A 19,594-nucleotide genomic window follows, 5' to 3' on the forward strand; every position below is an offset into this window, starting at 1 on the left:
ACAAACATACATACATGCATGTATATATATATATATATACATGTATATAGGAATACATAGTAGTACAGACAGGTAGATAGACACGCAGGCAAACAGCGATAGCTGGAATGGTAAGCTGATGCATGTAGAACGACTGTTTTTGGTAAGATTAGGTTGATATTGAAACGCACCGATAAACAACCAGATGCGGATAGACGGATAGAGAGAATTCAATAAATGGCTAGATTTAGGTAGATTCCTAGACAGCGCAGCTGGATAGATCTCGCAGGGCGAAACCGGCCGAGAGTGCCTACGGTTAACTGCCTCACACGAGTGGCGTTTGTGTGTTCGAGCGTTGCGATGAGTGTGTTACTCGTTGCACAGTTGGAAATCAGCAACTGTCTCTCCAACCGGGGTGCACAGCCTCCCCACAGTCTCTGAGTGCCGGCGGAGGCCCTGTCGGTCCGTGTCGCGTTATCGTCCCTCTGTTCTTAGAAAAATGGGCTGTCAGACTGGCTTTTGAACTGGCATTTCTCTGTTTTCTTCTTTTTTCAAAGCAACCCCAAGTACAGCGACGACGCAGACCATCAACGACGAAAGCATTCGCGTCACTGTTTTCTTTTGAGCTCTGGCGTTTCTTCATGTCTCTTCAAACACGACGCTTTCTCCGAGGTAGTTTGCTCTGCAGAAGTTCCTTTATCCTTTATCACAGTTTTCCCCGAAGGAATCCGCACTGCTGCCTCGGTGTGCGGTCGACACATCACCCGCTTTCGCGCAGACGCAGAGAAAGAAAAGCGCGTTCTGCCTTGATAACAAGGAGGAACCTCCTGTTGAAAGAGCGTCTTTCAACTGCCCGTAAAACGCTTGATCTCACGCAAGGTGACACAAAGCTTCTCAACAAAGATCCCCACACCCGACACGGTCATCGTCTCCCTAAAGCAGCCCAAACGAGACGAGTGTTCTACCACACGCTCATCTGCTTTTCCCTTCAGCTCTTTGACGAAAACATTTACGCATTCCCTGCTACATTTTACACAATATCCCAACATTTGCAGACAGGCACACAAGTCCCAAAAATCCTTGTTAAAAACAAAGCACACCCGACTCGGGGTGCCCCGTCGACCGCCCTCCACGCTATCTCCCGCCTACGTAAAAACAGCTTGACCTTGCGCTTTCTCTTTTTAGAATCAAGGACAGAGTGCAACACAGGCGTTGAGCCTTCTTGCATCTTGCGGCGTAAAAACTCATCGCTTCCTCCGTTCGCCTAAATGCCTTGTTGCCCTTCTTCCTCAGGATCTCCCTCACCCAGTTCTCTTCTTCTCCCTTTTTTCCTTCGACTGTAGGACCTCGGGTCCTGAATAGGACTCCAGTATGAGCTGCAGACGGCTGTCGGCGCTTCGGACTCCTCTTTCTCTCGACTTCTCTTGCTGCCTCTGCATCCAGGTCTCTCTCTGTCTCAAGTCCCTGAATCCTTCGACTGAGAAGCAGAAACACTCTCTCCTTCGAAGCGTCTTCTCTGAACACGTTCTCAATGACTCTCTCTCCTCTTCACCCGCCCCCTTCCCTTCTTGTGCTCTCAAGTTGAAGCAGACCAGCCGCAAACCGCGACGCTGCTGTCTCTCCATGGACCAGCCGCAGGCATCGCTCCTCGAGTTCTCGTTTCTCTCTGAGGCTTGCTGCGAATTCATGACGAGCTCCTTCTCGGCACACCGCCACTGTGTCTCCACGTGCGCCTCCCGCGACTCTGAAAGAAGTGAAAAGGGGGAACGAAGCTCCTCGCTCTTCACTTGTGATGGTGCTGCTTCGCCTTCTCCTGCTTGTACGTGGTCACGGCCGAAGACGGAATGGCTTTCCCCTCCTCGATGTACCGAATCGACACGGAGTTCACACAGTGCCGCTCGTTGGTCGCCGTAAACCTGCAAAAACGCGCAAAAAGTCCCCAAAAGGGTGCGTTGATAACTCGATCGTCTTGGCTAGCTAACCTACAACTCCCTGTCGTTATACACAAGCAAGGGAAGCTCCCTGAACATGCGTGCAATACTTCGTCACGCGACATAGGCGGCAGAGGAGAGACCGAACTCTCTCAGGTAGCTGCCTGTCTCCTCCTCCCTGACTGCCAGTGTGACTGTAAGAGACCTCAAATCCTAAAACCACCCTTTTGGGGTTCAAGGAGCTCTCACCACATCCCATGTGATGTGTTGTTGTCGATTTGCTTCCCTCTGAAAGGCCCCCCTTCTGTGATAGCTTCCCCATATCTAGTTATCTCAGAAATCCACTGGGGTCGTGGTGTACAGCCGTAATAGAGAACGTCTCCGTTCTTAGAACTCGGTTCATATTCAGTATCATTTTCCTCGACCAATGGCTTGGAAATCGCAAAGTCCGCGTGTTCTTTCACCCTCGGCCGCCGCCTCCGCTGTCTGTTCCCTGCCTCTCTCAAGAGTCTTGCCCGTGTGATCGCTCGCTTCCAACGCGTCCTTCACCACCCTTCTCGGCTGCTTAAGAGAGCTACCGGATGTGGACTTGAATCTGCCGCAACACGCGTTTTTATTCCAGTGTCTGTTCGTTCTTACCCTTCGCCCTCAAAAAGATGCCCAAGGTGACCGCCGCAATTCGCACAGACAATCTCCACGCGTTTCATTCCGAAGGAGTTGTCTTCTTCCATGTACACAGAGCCTAGCAAAGCAAGCCAGGGAGAGACAGTTCGATTTCAAAATACCAATGTGAACACAAGCGATCACCGATAGAACCGTCTATGCCCCGAAATGTAACGCGTCCACCGCCTGATCTAAAACCGGAGGTAAACGAGAAACGGTGAAGAACAAAGGGCCGAAGGCGACGCAACGGTGAGGGGTTCAGAAGCAGTTGTCTGCGAGATAAGGAACGTTCACACGAGGGACCGCGAACGTCGGGACTGGGCAGAGATTTCGTCCTCCCCTGTTAGGATGATCCGTAGGAAACGTCTCCAGAATGTAGTGATAAATAAGAGCATGCTGTGCATGCTTGTATGTGCCACGAAACACGCCTCTCGAAGGTGCGGGACATGCCGAGACGTGAGATCGAGAACGAGAGAAGGAAAGCGTCTGAGCGGTGCTCCCAAGGGGGGCACAGAGTCTTTGCACGGGCGCCGAATCGGGAGCGAGGAACACAGATAATAATGGTTCGATGGCAACAGAGAAAACCACCAGAAGGTCATCGAGTGTACGGAGTGACTGAGAGAGACAGCTATACAGTCAAGAAGGAACAGCAGACGCGGGGAGGAGAAGCAATTCAAAGTGCACTTGAGAGAAGCAAGCTGCGGTGACATTAAGATGGTGTGAAAAAAAAAGACAGAATACTCACCTCTGAAGAAACGGTCAAAGGCGGGCCATCCACATCCAGATGCGAATTTGGCACTCGCGGGAAAGAGAGGGTGTCTGCACGCTGCGCATGCGAAGTACCCTTTTGTTGGGAACAGTTTGTTGTAGTATCCTGAAATACGAGAGCAGCGCATACGCGAAACCGCCAGAAAAACAGCTCATCCGCGAAAGAATCGATCGCTATACACAGGTGTATCCACACTCATCTACATGAAGAAAACAAAGCGGGTACAAACACACGTGCGTAATATGCAGGGACGCACTGCGTCCCGTCATAAAGTTGTGTAGTTATGTGTTGTTCATGCTTTATGAGATCTGGAACAGTAGATTATGCAAAGGGAGTCGACCAGCCGAGAGCGTGGCTAAGAAGGGTCCCGGATACCTCTCATCATCTTTTTGTGGTGATTCACATCACGTATATGCGCCTGGACGCTTGGAATGCGAAAAGCGCATCTACGAAAGTCGGTAGCTCCGATGCTCGGATATGCCGTAAGCGGCTCTGCAAAGATGTGCGTGCATGTGTTCACAGAAATTTGTGTACGAGAACTTGTGTCGCGGAAAGCAGCGCTGGGGAACAGGCGCATGAACGAGTCTCCAGAGAGGCCCTTCCTCCTCTTCGTCTGCATTTACCTGTTCCAGGAGTCTCGGTGCCTTTCTTGCGGAGGACGCGAAACTGCTCAGCTGCAGGCAAAGAGAAAGAGGAACAGACTAGTGGAGGTCGAACTCGAGAGGCAGGCTTGAATCGCCGAAAGACAAAAGTGGGAGCAGAAAAAGCTGCCTAACACACAAGTCAGGCGAGACGCGAGAGCGTAGTTGCGAGGGAAATGGCCATGTGGGAGAAACCGTGCAGTGTAATGAAGTCGCAGAAGAAGTCAAAGCCCAGGCAAGGATTGGACTAGCTCGTCACGTACGGGAAGTGGAATAAGTCAAAGAACGCGATGGACCGCGACACAGGACGCAGCTATGAGTGGTATCGACAGCCAACATAACTTCTTTAAAAGTGGCAGTTCATTATGAGCGCCTCGCCTCTTACGTGAAAAAGCTTCCACGCAAATCAAAGAAGAAATATGCTCGTTCGTGGCAGCGAGCAGACGCACTGGAACTCGGATCCAGCCAACAAAGACCTTCATCTAAACCACTAGCCAATTCGTAGGCCAGACTTCCCAGAAAAAGAAGCGTTGTCTTCTGAGTTGCGTATAGCCAAAGCTGACCGTGAGATGCTCGTTAAAATGACCGGTTGCGCAAGTAGCAGCCAGATCGAAAGTGGCACAACTCACGATCCGCTAATTTATAAGAGCCGGGATATCCGTACATGTTCATATTGCATGTTACAAGGGTGGGCCAATCGATTTCCAACTCCGTACGATCAGCTTGAAAGATACGACATCCATAAGCACAGCTGTGACTGCATATTCCTCGTGTGAACGCACACAAAGTGTAAATACATCTGCATATCGTTTGGTTCCGTCTGCATCCGTTTCGCGTCCTCTTCGGCATATGCTTGTCCCGCTTACGTGTGAGCAGCACCTTCCATTGAGCGTCGGTCTTGGCTGAAGGGAAACGCGAGACTTCTGTCTTCGCGGGAACATTGGGCCCCCTAGGAGGCGCGGGCACTTCATTCGACGGAACTGACATCGTTCTCTGCGAAAATGTGGTAGAGCTGCTTCCGCTTGAGTACCATCGGCGTTTCCACAATCCCTTCCCGTGGTCGGTCTGCCTGCGAAAAGTGGTCAAATCAGGAGACTCACGGGAAAACTGTGCGGGAGGCGCGGTAAGTGGAGAGTACCGAAGAGGAAGGCCGTCGTGAATTCGCAGCGGCACTCACAAATCCGAGAGTCTACGCGTCGCAGCCGTGTGTCTGGTTTAAAAACTAGCGGCAATTGTGGCGATTTTGCCATTGCGACGGCGATGCGCCCGGGCTGTCTGTACACCCGACGGTTTTACAAAGACGCGCAGTCAAAGCACTCCTTCGCTAATCTGTGACATTCCCTCCACCTGGCGCCCGTCCGAGACCGTTGGCTTTTCAGAGGAAGTGCGGCAAGAAAGCAACCGAAAACAGACAAGAGGTGGAAGCTAAAAGCAGCGCAGAACAGCACAATGTGTGAACGTTTCCGAATTTGGTGAACCGTATGTAGCGAGGGTCCTCCTGGCCCCGCGGGCACTGGAGGGTGTCGAGCTTTTTTTCGCGCGGCTTTTCTCATACGGACGAGTAGGTTGCAAAACGGGTATGTGCGGACTTACGCTTCAGGCTGAGTCGCGTCTCCGGCGGAACATCGCTCGGTCCGGTGTGGAGAAATGGACCGGAAAAGCGATCTCAGTTTCAGGCCGATTGAAGGGACGAAGGAAGGCATCGGAAGGGAGGCAGTGAAACACTGCGGACGGGTTGGCGGCTCAACAGATTCTACGCCGGGTGCGAACAGACAGTCAGCGAATAAGCAGAGAAGCAGAGAGACAGTGGTTTCGACCTTCTCAGGGGGGCATGTGGGACACAGAAGTCTGTAAAAGTTATAGCATCTGCTCGTGCAAAAGGAGACGAGAGAAGGCAAGATGACCTCAGGAAAAAGCGCCCGCCTGGCGGCTTGGCGGCCATGTCGAGCCAAGATCTGGGAAGGCGCCTGCAGTGACACGGGCTGCTTGCAAAAAAACGGCTGAAACCCGTTGCACCGTCTCGAGCCCGTCGCCTTTGTTCCGTATTTGAAAAGTGTGTTCCGCGACTTGGCGTCCGTGGGAAGTTTTTACGAAAAGAAAAAACGGCATACCGTGGCAAAAAAGGGTTTTCCCTCTGAGCGTCCGTAGTTCCGGCCTGCCCCTTCTCGCACACAGTTCTGCTGTCCCGCATCACACGCCTGTCTCTCTAGAGGATCTGAAAGGTGACAGAAAACCGGCACAGAAGCAGCAAGGGAAGCAAAAACTCATTCTCAGCCTGGAACTTTTCTTTTCCGCGTCTGATAGCACGATTTCATCCGAAATTGGCAAAGGCCTGCTGAACAGGGGAATTGTTGTGCATCCACGAACGGAATCACCTGGTAACGACTTTCGGCACAGCCGTCACTCAGATTTCTGGGGTCTCTCTATTCAATACGCAGTGTATTACAATGTATTCGACGTCTGCAGTGCCGTCGGGTCACGTTCGCAACTGTCATGTCAAGAGACAGGGAACGGGGAATTCTGGCAGTTCTAGTCCTCAAATCGTCCATCTCTCCATGTGTGTGTGCACCCACAACTTTTCCCGTATCATGGTATACTTCTGTAAAGATCTCCGTGTGCTGAAAATGACATCAAGATGTAAATGATCTCACAACGCGGAAGCCCAAGTCGTAGCATGTACTCTTCAGAAAAAGCATGTAAGTAATGTTGTGTCAGAGATAAATATCCCCTGTCCCACACTGTATGTCGTTGTGTGGATCTCATAACGACAGCTGGACAAACTTGATCTCGCAGGGCCTCTGCGGGATGTTTCTTTGTGACACAGTCGCGTAGCCCGCCTGCAATGCTTTGGTTGGAAGTTGTAGATGGCTTCTGTAAACTTCCATGTTGCAAACGCTGCTAATGTAACAAACATGCTCACATTATTCCTCGGTAGCTGCGCAGTCGTAGAACGTTGGAAACTCGTGTCAGAGCGGTGGGTCAGCCTATAGTATCCTGGCACCGATTCGATCTACAGTTGACACACGGAATCTACGCAGTCATTTGGTACTTCTGTAAGTCTCCAAGGAAGGCCCATGGACTACGAACACAACCGAAGATCTGCACGGAAGCGACGAAACGTCCCTGGATTATTTTACAGCCAAGGCTTTTCCGCGTCAAAAGCAATATTAGTACGATTCCAAAAGGGGCTGGTTGACTGCAAAATTTAAAATCATTTCTATCCACAGAAGGGATTTACGGCAGTCTATCCTTTCTGTCCGGCAGCTGTACCTCTTCAGCAGCGCCTTTACGATTTCCTACTGTTTAGTCTAAACAATTAGTAAACGGTAAGCCAAACGCAACAACGCAGCCACGTCGAAAACATCGGAACTCCTGCCTACAGGTGAAAAATTCATCTTCGTGAAAGTGTCGTTAGCATACCTTTCACCTACAACTGTATCGAACGAAGCAACCTCTAGGCAAAGAAATTGAAACACTGTTCTAATTCCGCGTTGTAAGCACAGCAAAGGACTGGCGGGAAAAGGGCTTACGCTTTGACTCTCCACTCGACACTTTACGTGACCCGTTCTTTTATATTGTCTTTCGTTGATACGCGTTCACTGCTAAGGCGATGACCAACCAAGAGACCCTGTCGGATCGCTCTCGGGTACCTGTTAGTTTCACAGATCGCCAGGCAGTTTCTACCTGTAGGAACTCGACAACTGTCACCGCACACGCCATGTGCGAGGTACGTGGGAGAGTGTACACAACCTAAAAACCACGACAGACATTGTCAATTCGGTATTTCTCAGCAAAACTTGACTGTGCCACGACCTGTGTCCACAGGTGGCGCTCTTCCGTCCAAACTCACTCCTGCCACATACATGCGGAAACGCAGTTGCTTTTTATCATGGCCTCGGAAACCTGCCCACGGCGTGCCATCATAACGTGGACTGACTCGTGAACCCTCAGCGTATTTGCATCGTTCGGCGGGGTTTACAAGAACGCATAGCGGAGGAGTAGCGTAAACAAAGAGCTGCTATTTACACGCATGCAGCGCTGATGAAGTGCTTCACGAGGGGCAAGGGTTCGACTGTGACCTTTATCGTAGTTCCCTTCCCTTCCAGTCTGGTCGGGGTCACCAAGAGCAGGCTGTCGTGAGTCAGGGCACTCAAAAGACATTCTCCAGTGTGCTTCGGAAAGCAACCGACGGCTGTGGAAGAGCGGAAGCATAAAACGATACGAAAAAGCGTCCCACTGCACACTAGAACCTGGCAGGTGGGAGAAGCAGGGAAAAGTTGGAATGGATATGTTCGGAGAGGAGCGTTTGTTTTGACTAAGGTATCCCTAAAAAGCAATTTCGTTTCCATTTTGGCAAACACCTCATAAGTCGCGAGGCATCCCGGCTCAGGCAAACCCAATTGCAGATGGACCCGCGGTAGAGTGCATATTGCCATGCGATGAAAAGGCATGGATTTGTAAACGTTCCTCCACTAGCAACTCGTCCCTTTTCAGTTAAGACATTCGATCGGCTATCGATTTCCAACAGCGCCCACTTCCTCAAAATCACGAAACTGACAACGCTTAGAAACACCTCTGGCTGATAAACAGTGTCACCAGAGGTACGGCAACACAATCCTGACAGTCTGCCAGGCGATCTTCGACATCTATACTGGCAGAAAAAAAAACGTGTTTCATATCGAAGACTCGAATAAACGTTGGCTATCGCGGACACGGTCCGGCATTCACGGCACTGTCTGTATGGGCCGTACGTTTTTCTCGGCCTCTCAGCGGGCGTTTAGGTCTGAGAGAGGATTCCGTTCTGGGGACTGCAGGCTGTGCCTCTTCGTGGCCGCCTCTCCGTTTCTAAAGAAAGGCCTCCTTCTGCAACGTGAATCTAAACTGACGCAGCGCTTCTAGACTCGTCCCTTGCTCCTCAACAGCATACAAAGCACCGCCCCGATCTGCTGGACCTAATCCCCCCAAGAACTTTGCCAGTTCCGGCACTGTGGATGCATGCACCCGCGCCATCAACTCCCGGTCACCTGGCGCGCTCCTCCTCGCAGGAGACAAGACGCTGGCGGAGCTGAAGGCCAGCATTAGAAGGGACAGCACAAAAGGAGGCAAAATGCAGGGACGCGACCCGATCTGCCAGTGGCGAACACCCGTCGTCGCACCGTTCTCGCTTGTGGCGCATCCCGGGTGCGCATACAAAGACAGAGACACTTTGCAAGAGGAAGAATCGGGCTCGTAAAGAAAGCCGCGAAGAAAAGATCGAGCAAGGACACAAAATCGCCAGAGCTGAGGTGTATCCAGACACCCTCGAACCTGCGTTTCCTGCACAATCGCTGCCGGATAAGTTTCAAAAGAGAGGAAAAACCTAAAAGCAGAGCATCGAGGCTCGCACACGCCGTAGCTGTCATGCTGCATGTGCCTGTGGAGGGAGACGACCTGCAAATACACTACCACAGTTCCTCTGTCTCCCCGATTTCTACTTCTAAAGCGAACGTTTGTTTGGATGCATCATTACCAACTTTTTTTGTCAGACCCTCAGACGTACCCTACGCTGTTTGTCAGACCATGCTCGAGAGAGAGCATCTGGACACCGGGATGCGCCACGCAGGTGGTTGCGCCCGTGGGCCAGCACCGCCTAGAGTCGCCATGCCAGCAACAGCGAGACTCAAGCCCCAGAGGGTTCCCGTCGCAGTCCTGCAAGAAATCCAAACCTGACCACGACCGAAACGAATCAAAGTCTGTGTTGCACCTCCATGCGCCAGGTATTCACCAATATCTACATCTAAACGTGTACATGCATACCTACATATCCATATATATATATATATATGCATACTTGCAGAAATAATTTACGCAAACATAGACGGTAGCAACCATTTCCACGTGTGATGCACAAATCACCATGGTGAGGAAAATAGGTCGTTCGCGAGGGAGATGCTAGCAACTGAAGAGTTCGCGTAGAATGAACCGTGTGTGCATCCACGACTCACGATTTCCTGTTTCGAACCCCGAAACAACTCGTGGAGTGCACACACACTCAAAGGGCCTACGTCCTCACCTTGTTTGTCGCACAACATTGCCTTCCTCCTTCAAAGGGGAACGGGAAGAAGGCGGGACAAGCTGCCGGGGATGCGTCTGAGCCTCTGAGAAGTCCTGCATGCGTTTGCTGAAGCCTCAGGCGATCTCCTCCCGTCGCGTCGACTCCTTCCGTCTCTCCTGGCTTCGCCCGTTCAGCCTCAGAAACGGGCGCTAGCACTTCGTCTTCAGAAAGAGCGGCGATGCTGTCGAGCAGCCAGAGAAACTCCGAGGGATCTGCACGACGCAGTCGGAGAAAGCGAAGACAATTAGCAGAAACACAGCTTACATGTCTCGGTCTGTGACGTGGCCATGCAAGTCCAGCGAGAGACGAACAAAACTTCTCCAGAAGCAAATGTCGGGGTGCTCTGGACTATACTAGGGATCAGCGACGTCAAAAATACAAATCCTACATGAGAAGCCAGTCCTTGTTGTGGCGTTTGATACAAAAATAACAAACAGTAAATAAAGCGATAGACTCGAAACCGTAAAGATGTAGATTCTCGTCAGATGGATACGAGACCGAGATGCGGGACAGGAGACGAGTCGGAACCAGTTCCACCTTTGTTTTTCTGGGCGACAGATGAGCATTGCTTGAGTTCGGTAAGCAGCATCAAATTCTGCGACTTCTCCCGGGTGAATACGAATATGCATGCATTCAGCGGCACAGTCCTGCTCTTTACCGCCCGCTTGAGAAGTAAAACGATGTGTTTTTTCACATCGTTTACAACTCTCGCCATCGACTTCCCTTTCCCAGAAGAATCCTCTCTCGTCTATCTGCATGCGACCTAATCTGGCAAAAGCTGTCTGCTTTTGCCTTTACTTATTCCTCTCTCCTTTTATTCAAGCGGTCTTGGCAGGGCAAGTCTTTAATCCTCGTAGCTAGGCACACCCTTTCTGTCTTATATTTCCCCGTTTTCTCTCTTCTTCTCTGCGCGACTCAGAAACCCTGTGGAGACACCTCCTCATGTACCCGATCTTGTCTCTGTGCACACGGTTCGCGATCCAGAACTGTCAAACACCAATCGAATCCGCAGAGACACTATTGCAGCACCCAGAATGCTGAATGCAACTTCCGTTATTAGACGCAAACGGCCAAGTACTTTGTGATTGTTCCTGAAGTGAAGAACGAACACAAGGGGGTTCGCCTCTGACTTCCAAAGCTGTCCCGAACAGGCAGGCAGACTAAACCGAGGAGTAAAAAACGCCTCTAAGAACTGATTTGTGACAGGATCGCCGAACGGCAGCGAAGCACTGAAACGCGAAAAGTCGGTCTCCGTCACTCACGCAGACAGGGTGGCGCAGGGCATCTATAGCCAGAGCTTGATCGACCACAGCAAGCGTCGTCTTTGCTTTTCTTGCTTTTCGCGCATGGACGGGGGCAACAGCGTGTGCTCCCTCCCTCATGAACAGGGAAAGGACTCTCAAATGGGCAGGCTTGGAAAGGAAAAGCGAGGCGCGCGAGCTCGAAGGAGAGTGGCGCCGTCCGGAAGCTCGCTGCACGAGCTGCTGGCTCGCCACGCCGCGCGTGAGGAGACCTCGCGACGCGCGGAAGCGCAAATAACGAGAAAGAAGACCAAGGAAGAGAGAGAGAAGCCGTAAGCTTTGAGGATAAGGGGGGCGAAGGCGCTGCCGAGAACATTGCGTCTTCGCTGACTCCGGACGAAGAGGCGGCGCGCCCGTCGCCAGACTCTCCCGCGGTCACTTCCCTCAGGAGCGACTCGCGAACTGCCTGACAACAGAGAGGCCACAAACGAGAAAGCGCAGCAGACGCTGAAAAAGAGAGAGTATTCGTCGAACCGTAGCCGTGAGATCGAAAGCACGGACAGGCACCTCGCGCGAAGCCTGCGAGAGGAAAGAAGGAGACGAGGAGAAGAAAGAGAAAGAGAAAGAGAAGAACGAGTGGAAGAAGGCGAAAGAGGCTGCCCGGCCCAAGGTCGGACAGTCGTGCTCCCTCGTGTCTTGCGGGGATGGAGGCACCTTGGAAAGCAAAAAAAACGACCGTCTCCAGTCGCTGAAGCAGGCATGTGGAGACAGAGGAAAGGACGAACGTGGACGCAGAAGCAGAGGCGAACTGCGACAGCTTGGAAGAAAACATGCTGACAAACCGATAAGCTGTTCTCCCCCGCTCTGCCCTCAGACGAATGAGAGCCGACAGAGAGGAGGCGACGCGAAGGGAAAGAAGCAGCAAGACAGAGAAAAGGACAGAAAGACAATGGCACACATAGAGGGTAAACAAGAGAAAAGGCACACGTTGAGGGCCGAAAGTCCTTCTTACTTTCAAGCTCTCGATTTGGAGGCGCCGGCGTTCGCGTCCATTCAGTGCATTTGTGTAGCTGTACCATCGTATGTCGAAGAAATCGAACTCCGGAGACTGGAACCAGTAAAGCGGATATTCTCCGCTGAAGAACGCAAACTTGCTGAAAAACTGCTGCGTGTGCCAGCAGTGGACATGCAGCGCAGGCGATGTCCGCCAGTCGACGCCGGCAGTCGACTCTGGAGAGAAGGAAAAAAAGAAAAATTCTTCCTGGAAAAAGCTCCTCATGGCAGCAGCCTCCACCGAGAACAGCTCTGCCACCGAAGTCAGGAAACTCAACATTCCTTATCTTGTGAAACGCAGACACACAAGACACCTGCCTGTATACATGCGTACGTACACACTATCGCGTCTGCATATATACCCAGATACCTATATACATATATATATATATATATATGTTTTACATATACACATACATATATACACATACATATATGCATATGCATACATGCATATACATATATATATATATATATATATATATATATATGTACATATGCATATATATATACACATATACATATACATCGAGGTATACATAGAGATGCATGTACAGACATGTGTGCATGAGTTTCGAGATAAATGCACACAAGAGTGCACGTACGAATAGACAGGAACATCTGTGCGTATACGTTTAGATGCAGATGTACGTAGAGACATCTGCATATATGCCTGGACGTAGAGATGAAGAGGTGCTCTAACCGGTATCGAGAAGATCGCTTCTGATGAAAACGTCCTCTCTGTCGACAAGGTGGTTGACTGCAAGCTCTGCGGAGTAGAGGAGAAGAACACCTCGATACCAAGCAGGCCACTCTCCGGCTCCGCGCTGAAAGACGGGATCCACCTTCATAAGAAATTCCCCGATCTAAAAAGCCAAAATACGTTCGGAAGCAAGAACAGAGGGTTTGGATGGACTCCCGTTGCTCAGAAAAGCAGACACCACTCGACACAGTGTCAACCTGAAAACGAATGTTTCGCAACCTTCCGAAGAACCGGTCTCCATCGTTTTTAGAAGCGCAAGACGAAACCGAGTCACGCGACGCGATATTAGACTTTATGCACAATTTTTTGTGCGCTTCTTGACGCCCTGGCCTCTTTGAAACGCACCAGAGCCTCAGAATGAAAAGCTCCCGCTCGAGAGTAGATCCACGCTAAGTCGTTCCGACGCCCGCCCCTCCCTCGTTTTCTTCTCTCCTGAAAAGCGGCGATTCTCTCCCTCGTTCACCCCAAAACTCACAGAGGGCATGCACATGCGGATACATACCTAGAGAAGTACACGTTTGTGCCAGTACACAAGTGAAGGCGGCATGAGCGTCGATGGAAGCAAACACGCATGGGTTTGAAGATTCGAACCTCGACGTAGATACTTGCACAAATATATGCACAGAAAAGAGAAAAGCTCATGTAGGTCCACAAAAAACATCCGCCATAAATAACTGAAAAAAAAGCCGATGACACAAAAGTACGGAAAAACTGAATTTCTGCACAAAGAGAAATACACGAAAAACAGCATCCATTTACATGAAAGTAGTTGCAGAAATAAAAGTCTACGGACATACAAATTACGATAAAAAAATATCCACGTCCGTGAAAAATACAAATACATATATATATATATATATATATACATATATACATATATATATATATATATGTATATGTATATGTATATAAATGCAAAGTCCCATTCATGTCTATGAAAAAGGTGAAAACTGAATATCGATGAATGGAGTTTGAGGTGTTTCCTACTTTTCTTTGTCTCACCTTGACAGTATAACGAGCAGCCGCCACGATGTCAGCAGGTCGTCCATACCAGGTGCTGCCAACAAGGCCGAGATTTTGGAAGCGAAGACCGAGCAAGGACGCATATTCTGGAAGGATCTTCCGATTTTTCTGATTGAAATAGCCACCCCGTCCGGTGAAAAAAGCAAATTTGACCTCTCCGGTCTCTGTCTCTTCCATCGAGGCGGTGTCTCCATCGTCTGCGTTCTGCCCTAGTCGCACCGCGTCTCTGAAATCCACAGCGCCCTCTTCACGCGATCCTGAGACGGAGAGCATTGACCCCACTCCGCCTTCTTCGATCTCGACAGACTTCTCAGTCTCCGTCATAACCTGTCTCCTCCTGTGAGCGTTCTCCCTCACACTGTGCCCCACCCTTTTCCCCTCCTTCTCTTCTCCATCAGCTGTATTCTGCTGCTGCCTCTCCTCCTCTTTGTCCTTCTTCTCTCCCGCCTTCTCCGTCTCCTCCATCTGCGCGTTCCGATCTCTCTTCAGTTGTCCCTTTTCGCGTCTGCGTCGCCTGTTTGCGGGCGTTGCTTCCTTCCGCAGAGGCTGCACAGAGCGGGCGACGCGCGAGAGCCATGGCGTATTTTCTCGGCGCAGCAGCGCAGGGGTGAGGAAGGTATCGTTGTCGGACCGCATGGCCAAGTCGTACTGTTGCAACAGCCATGCGACCAGCGGATGCGTCGCCGCACTCACGGAGTGCATCGCCGGGTGAAGCTGCCATATCTCGCTTCTCTGCGTCGCGTCGATGGTCACGCGAACCACGATGCAGCGGTTCACAGACTCTCCGGACTTCCCCTCGACAGAAGAAAAGAAAGAAGAAGAGGAAGAAGAAGAGTCTTGGTTCAGCGAGTTTTCCTTAAACTCATTGACGTAGAAGTCCTCGTCGCTCGAATCCCCGCTATGACTTGCTTCCGAGGAAGGTCGAGAGTCAACCCCCCGTGCAGGTTTCTGCGCCCTGGAGTCTCCGTTGGCTCGCTTCCTCTGGGCGAGTCCGAGGCGGATGCGCTTAATGAGGTCTTCGCGAAAAGCATCCAGAGACGAGAACGAGGAGAGTTCGTCGCAGATCCAAGGAACATTTGCCCCCTGCATCTTCATTTCCGTCACAAAGAGGATATCGTTGACCACTGGAGTCTCAACGACACGGTGGTCATGCGTGTGGAGCGTCCTCGAGTCGCCCTCCCCTTCTAAGCGTCGAGCGCCGCCTTCGCCGTCTGCGTGACCTCCCCACCATGTCGCCTTCCCGTCACTCTCCGACGTCTCCGCCTGCTGCTGAGAAGATGCAGAGCGTCCGGCGGCAGACGAAACCCAGTCTCCTTCCTTCCCTTCAAGAGACGGGCCGACGCCGTCTCGGATCTCGCGACTGCCACTCTGGTGGCTGCTCTCCTTCCGCGCCGTTGTCACAGTCTGCTTCTCTTTGCTCTTCGCCTCCCCATTCGCCTTCTCCCTCTTGTGCTCCGCCTTCTTCTCGAGTGTATTCACTTCCCCCTCCTCTTTCCTTTTCTTTTCCTCTCCACTCTTCTCGTGGTTGCTCTCCTCGACGTGCCTCCGGCTGTTCCTTGTGTCGGAATCTGCGGCGTCGGTGCCCCAGGCCGCGCTGCTGGGGTGGACAGACACACGAGGCGCAGGCGGGTGCTTCCTCGCGCGCCAGCGCCGGAGCGGCGGGCGCCAGATGCGGCCGAGTTTCCCCGCGCCAGCGACGTCGCCGCTTCCCCAGACTCCTCTGGATGGCCCGAGTCTGCTGGTCGCGAGGCGAGGCTCTCTCTCCGGTTTCTCGCCGACCCCGAAGACAAAGCGCCAGGACTCGACGAACCCAAATGCCTGTACGATCTGCTCCTCAGCCGCGCCTCCGCTGTCGTGCTCTTGCGGAACGAAGAGAAAGAAGACGCGGGTCGCAGGGAAGTCCACGCCCGGCACAGGCTCCTCCGATAACTCCTGTGGAGACATTGGAGTCCCCAGAGACGCCGGGGACGCAACCGACAGGGGAGCAACGGGTGGCGAAGCAGATCCAGACGAAAAGGTGGGCTCACGAGAAGCAGAAGAAGGCAAGGAAAGGTCTTCGAGAGGCGAGTTGAAAGTGGCGTCGGCGCTGGCGACCCCTTGTAGAGCGAGGTGGGCCATATCTGGGAAGTCTGCGAGAGAAAGAAATCTCTCCTTCTCTGTCAGCCTGACGAAAGACACGCGCCGGTCCTCAGGATCCCTGGAGGCTCCAGAGAGGCTTCCCGGTAGGATTTCTCCAAAGTCCTCCGTGCTCACGTGACTGCTTCGCGCGCGGTCGGAAGCGGGGACTCCACGAGCGGAGGAAGGAAGCGACGAGGCAGAAGAACGCGACGCACGCGTCTCCAGAGAAGGATAGCGGGGCGGGAGACGTTCGTTGACGACCCTCCACTTCTCCTGAGTCTCTCTCTGGGGTCGCAAACCGGCGAGGTCTGCGGGGGTGTAAAGCATGCTGGCTTCCAGCTCCGAACTTCCGCGTGAGTCTTCAGACAAAGAAACGAGGCTCGAGGGCGCCCAATGAAGAGCGGAGAAAGTTTGCCAAGACAGGGTAACCGCAAACCAGAGAAGACAGAGCCCCGCCGACGCCGCCACCAGAAACAGCGGCGTCGGCACCAGGCGCGCAGGCACCAGGCGCGGCAGGCGAGGCGCCCATTCCACACACCAGCGTCCTGCCATGTCGGCGTGTAGGGCGTCGAGGGGTGTCTGTCGAGACAAGCGAGAAGCAAGGAGAGGAGAGTGTTGACCGCAGCTGGGAGCGCTTCAGAGAGAGGACTCGGGAATCGCGGAGAGAATCGGCAGCGGACGAGATGTTCTGCAAACGAGGTGGGCTAAAGCACAGCCGAAGCGGGGACGCACAAAAAGGCGAAAGAAGTGGTGACGACAACAGGGAGGTCATTCCGAAAAAAAGTGAGAGAGAGAGAGTGGAACCCTCAGAGAGAAGCAGACACATGACAGACAGGATGGAGACCTTCGAATCGCGGACAGACGAGAAACGCAGTCACGCAATCTGCAGGCGACGCGACGGGCAGCAACGAGAAAGCAGAGAGAAGACCGTCACGACAAACGAAATGCAGGCGACTCGCAGAGAGTCTCTTAAAGAGGCGGTCGCTGCACGCACCCTCCTGCATTCCAGGCTTCATGGAAACGATAGAGGGGCAAACATGCAACATTGGACACAGATGACGATCCGAGCGATGAGAGACGCAAGGCTCGAGGAACCGATACTTGAACCCAACCGTCACCAGCGCCACAACTTGACAGGGAACGCAGACGGGTGTCGGACGGAGTCAAGGAAGAGGAAAAAATTGAAGAGTCGATCGAACTTCGACCTTCTAGGCCAAGGGGAGGTGAAGGCTGCGCTTCCACGATTTCTCGAGTGTGGGCCAGTGTGTCTCCGCCGTCTCCTGCTCTGAATCAGGTCCCGTTGTCGACTCGAGATTCACCCCGCGCCACCTTTCTGGCCAAGCATCTTGCTTCTTTGTCAAACATACTTCGCTTTTGTCATTCGATGGACAGTCGTAGTACCAGAGGTCACCTGGCCCCTACACAGTTTGAGAGCGGGGCAGTAGGCCGCACCTGCGATGGAGAGACAGACCTTGAATGGTGTGCAAAGGCCGAGAAGACTCAACGGAAAAAAGGGCATTTTCAGCAGCAAGCCAGAGCTGAAACACTATGCTTCTGAAGTCTGGAAGCTCTTCCCCCCGATAAGTGGAGTGGCGGAGAACTCAGGGAACGACTGGAGCCCCGGAAACGCTGCTCCTCGTGGCGGCCACTGGTGAGGAAGCAGCTGGTCATCCTGTCTTGACGAGCAGAGAAAAGCACAGTACCACAACGCAGGCGAAGCGATGAGTGTGGAGGCGAAACAGCATGTCCAAGTAAAGAGTGGAGGGCGGGGGAGGGGGAAAGGGGGGAAACGGTTCACCTAAGATCTTCTGTGCTCTTCGCTCTGTCGAGCTGCTCTGCCATGACCTCGTCAGGCTTCGAGAACGCCGTTGCAGGCTACAGACACATTGGAAAAGAACAACCAGAGGAAAACACACGAAAGGCGAGACCAAAGCAGCAAAGTCCGCGCAGGTTGACCGGCGGCGAAATTCGAGAAAGCAACGGGAAAGACGAAAAGTGCAAAAGGAGACACGCGAACCCGCGTCTCATACACACACGAGAGAGACCGGGAGGTGGGCAGGCCCCCTTGGAGGCGAAACGGAAAGTTGATATGCCAACGTGGAAAGGAAAAAGGCGTTTTTCGACGGAAATTTGACGGGGTCTTCAAACAGACGACCCGCAGGAGAGTTCGCCTTTCCAGAACCGCTGCATGCTCGCTGTGAACGCGTTCTCTTTGTAGCTGGACAACGGCAAAAGGAAAAGAATCGACTTGGAGGTAACGGAGGAGTTTCCCGTTTGAAAACTGTGAATTTCATCAGAGAGCAAGGCAAAGAAGTGAACGCTTAGATGAAGAAGGGGAAAGAGAAAGTCGGCTGTTGTGGTACTTGAGTTCAGGTGACCTTGACATACGGCTAGTCGTGAAAAGCCCGAGAGGCATGCATGGGATTCGATACTCGACCCAGGTACCCCAGTCGTATTGAAGAATCTCTGTCGTTCTGCTCCCGGCACAACGCGAGCACGAGTAAGAGGAGAAATCGGGATAGGTGAACGCCCCCTGCTTCTTAACTGGAGTCTGCGAAAGCAGTGACATTCTGGACCGTCTTTGATGGTTGATAAGCATGTGCGATGACAGAAAAGCAGCACAACACACAGCTCTTTTTTTCTTAAGGAGATTTCCGCTGTCACACACAGATTTCACGTGGCGCCGTTCTGCATGTGGACTTGTTCGTCATTCTTGGCCCAGCTCACAGGTCACGTTCGATCGATCGCTCGCACCTCGATAGTTATGTAGACAACGTATGTATCCTCAAGACACACCTTTCAAGCTGCTTCGACAACTCTTTCATGGAGAGAGACAAACGCACGTCTTTCTCGACTCACTGGCAGAGAACCTCTCGCGCTTTGCGGTTGTTCCGCAGTGCCATCCGGACCCGACAGCCCGTGTGTGTGACTCTTGAAAGGAGCTTCCACTGTTGTCCGTGGACTATGGAATATGCCTTCCGTTAGCAAAAAAAACAACCTTGTTTCTTAGCATTGCTGAGAAAACACGCCATGAACTGCGCAAGACTGTTAGAAAAGTGGTGGACTTCGATATACCGCAACAGTGCTGGCGTTCAGTCTGTAGTGACTCTTGTATTTCGATACCGAACAACAGACAGCGTCAGAAACATAGGCGACGCCGACGCATTCAGAGAGCGAAACAGAGAAAGTGCTTTCGCCGACAACGGACACCTGAGTCTCTTTGCCACTGCTTTAAAAATCCTTTCCAGCCTGTCCGTTATTTTACCACGACCGTGCTTCAGCTTTTCCGAACACTTGGCTTTTCCACCGAATGCCTCTG

General features: G+C 52.2%; 2 protein-coding genes across 2 annotated transcripts; both read right to left on the minus strand.

Annotated features, from left to right (window-relative positions):
- Positions 1–335: 335 nt before the first annotated feature.
- TGME49_314000 (peptide methionine sulfoxide reductase msrB, putative) lies at positions 336–5,851 on the minus strand. The gene is made up of 6 exons (XM_018782803.1): positions 5,577–5,851; positions 4,850–5,052; positions 3,966–4,016; positions 3,319–3,447; positions 2,550–2,652; positions 336–1,895 (listed from the first exon to the last, which is right to left on the minus strand). Exons 1-6 carry the CDS (start codon positions 5,684–5,686, stop codon positions 1,763–1,765), a joined length of 729 nt encoding a protein of 242 aa, XP_018635390.1. The 5' UTR covers positions 5,687–5,851; the 3' UTR covers positions 336–1,762.
- Positions 5,852–7,496: 1,645 nt separating this feature from the next.
- Positions 7,497–18,478, minus strand: TGME49_314020 (hypothetical protein). The gene is made up of 7 exons (XM_018782804.1): positions 14,137–18,478; positions 13,075–13,237; positions 12,331–12,548; positions 11,340–11,784; positions 10,036–10,289; positions 9,523–9,671; positions 7,497–9,048 (listed from the first exon to the last, which is right to left on the minus strand). Exons 1-7 carry the CDS (start codon positions 16,825–16,827, stop codon positions 8,829–8,831), a joined length of 4,140 nt encoding a protein of 1,379 aa, XP_018635389.1. The 5' UTR covers positions 16,828–18,478; the 3' UTR covers positions 7,497–8,828.
- Positions 18,479–19,594: the final 1,116 nt, after the last annotated feature.

Source organism: Toxoplasma gondii, chromosome XI (genome assembly GCF_000006565.2).
Source record: "Toxoplasma gondii ME49 chromosome XI, whole genome shotgun sequence".
Classification (NCBI taxonomy): domain Eukaryota; phylum Apicomplexa; class Conoidasida; order Eucoccidiorida; family Sarcocystidae; genus Toxoplasma; species Toxoplasma gondii.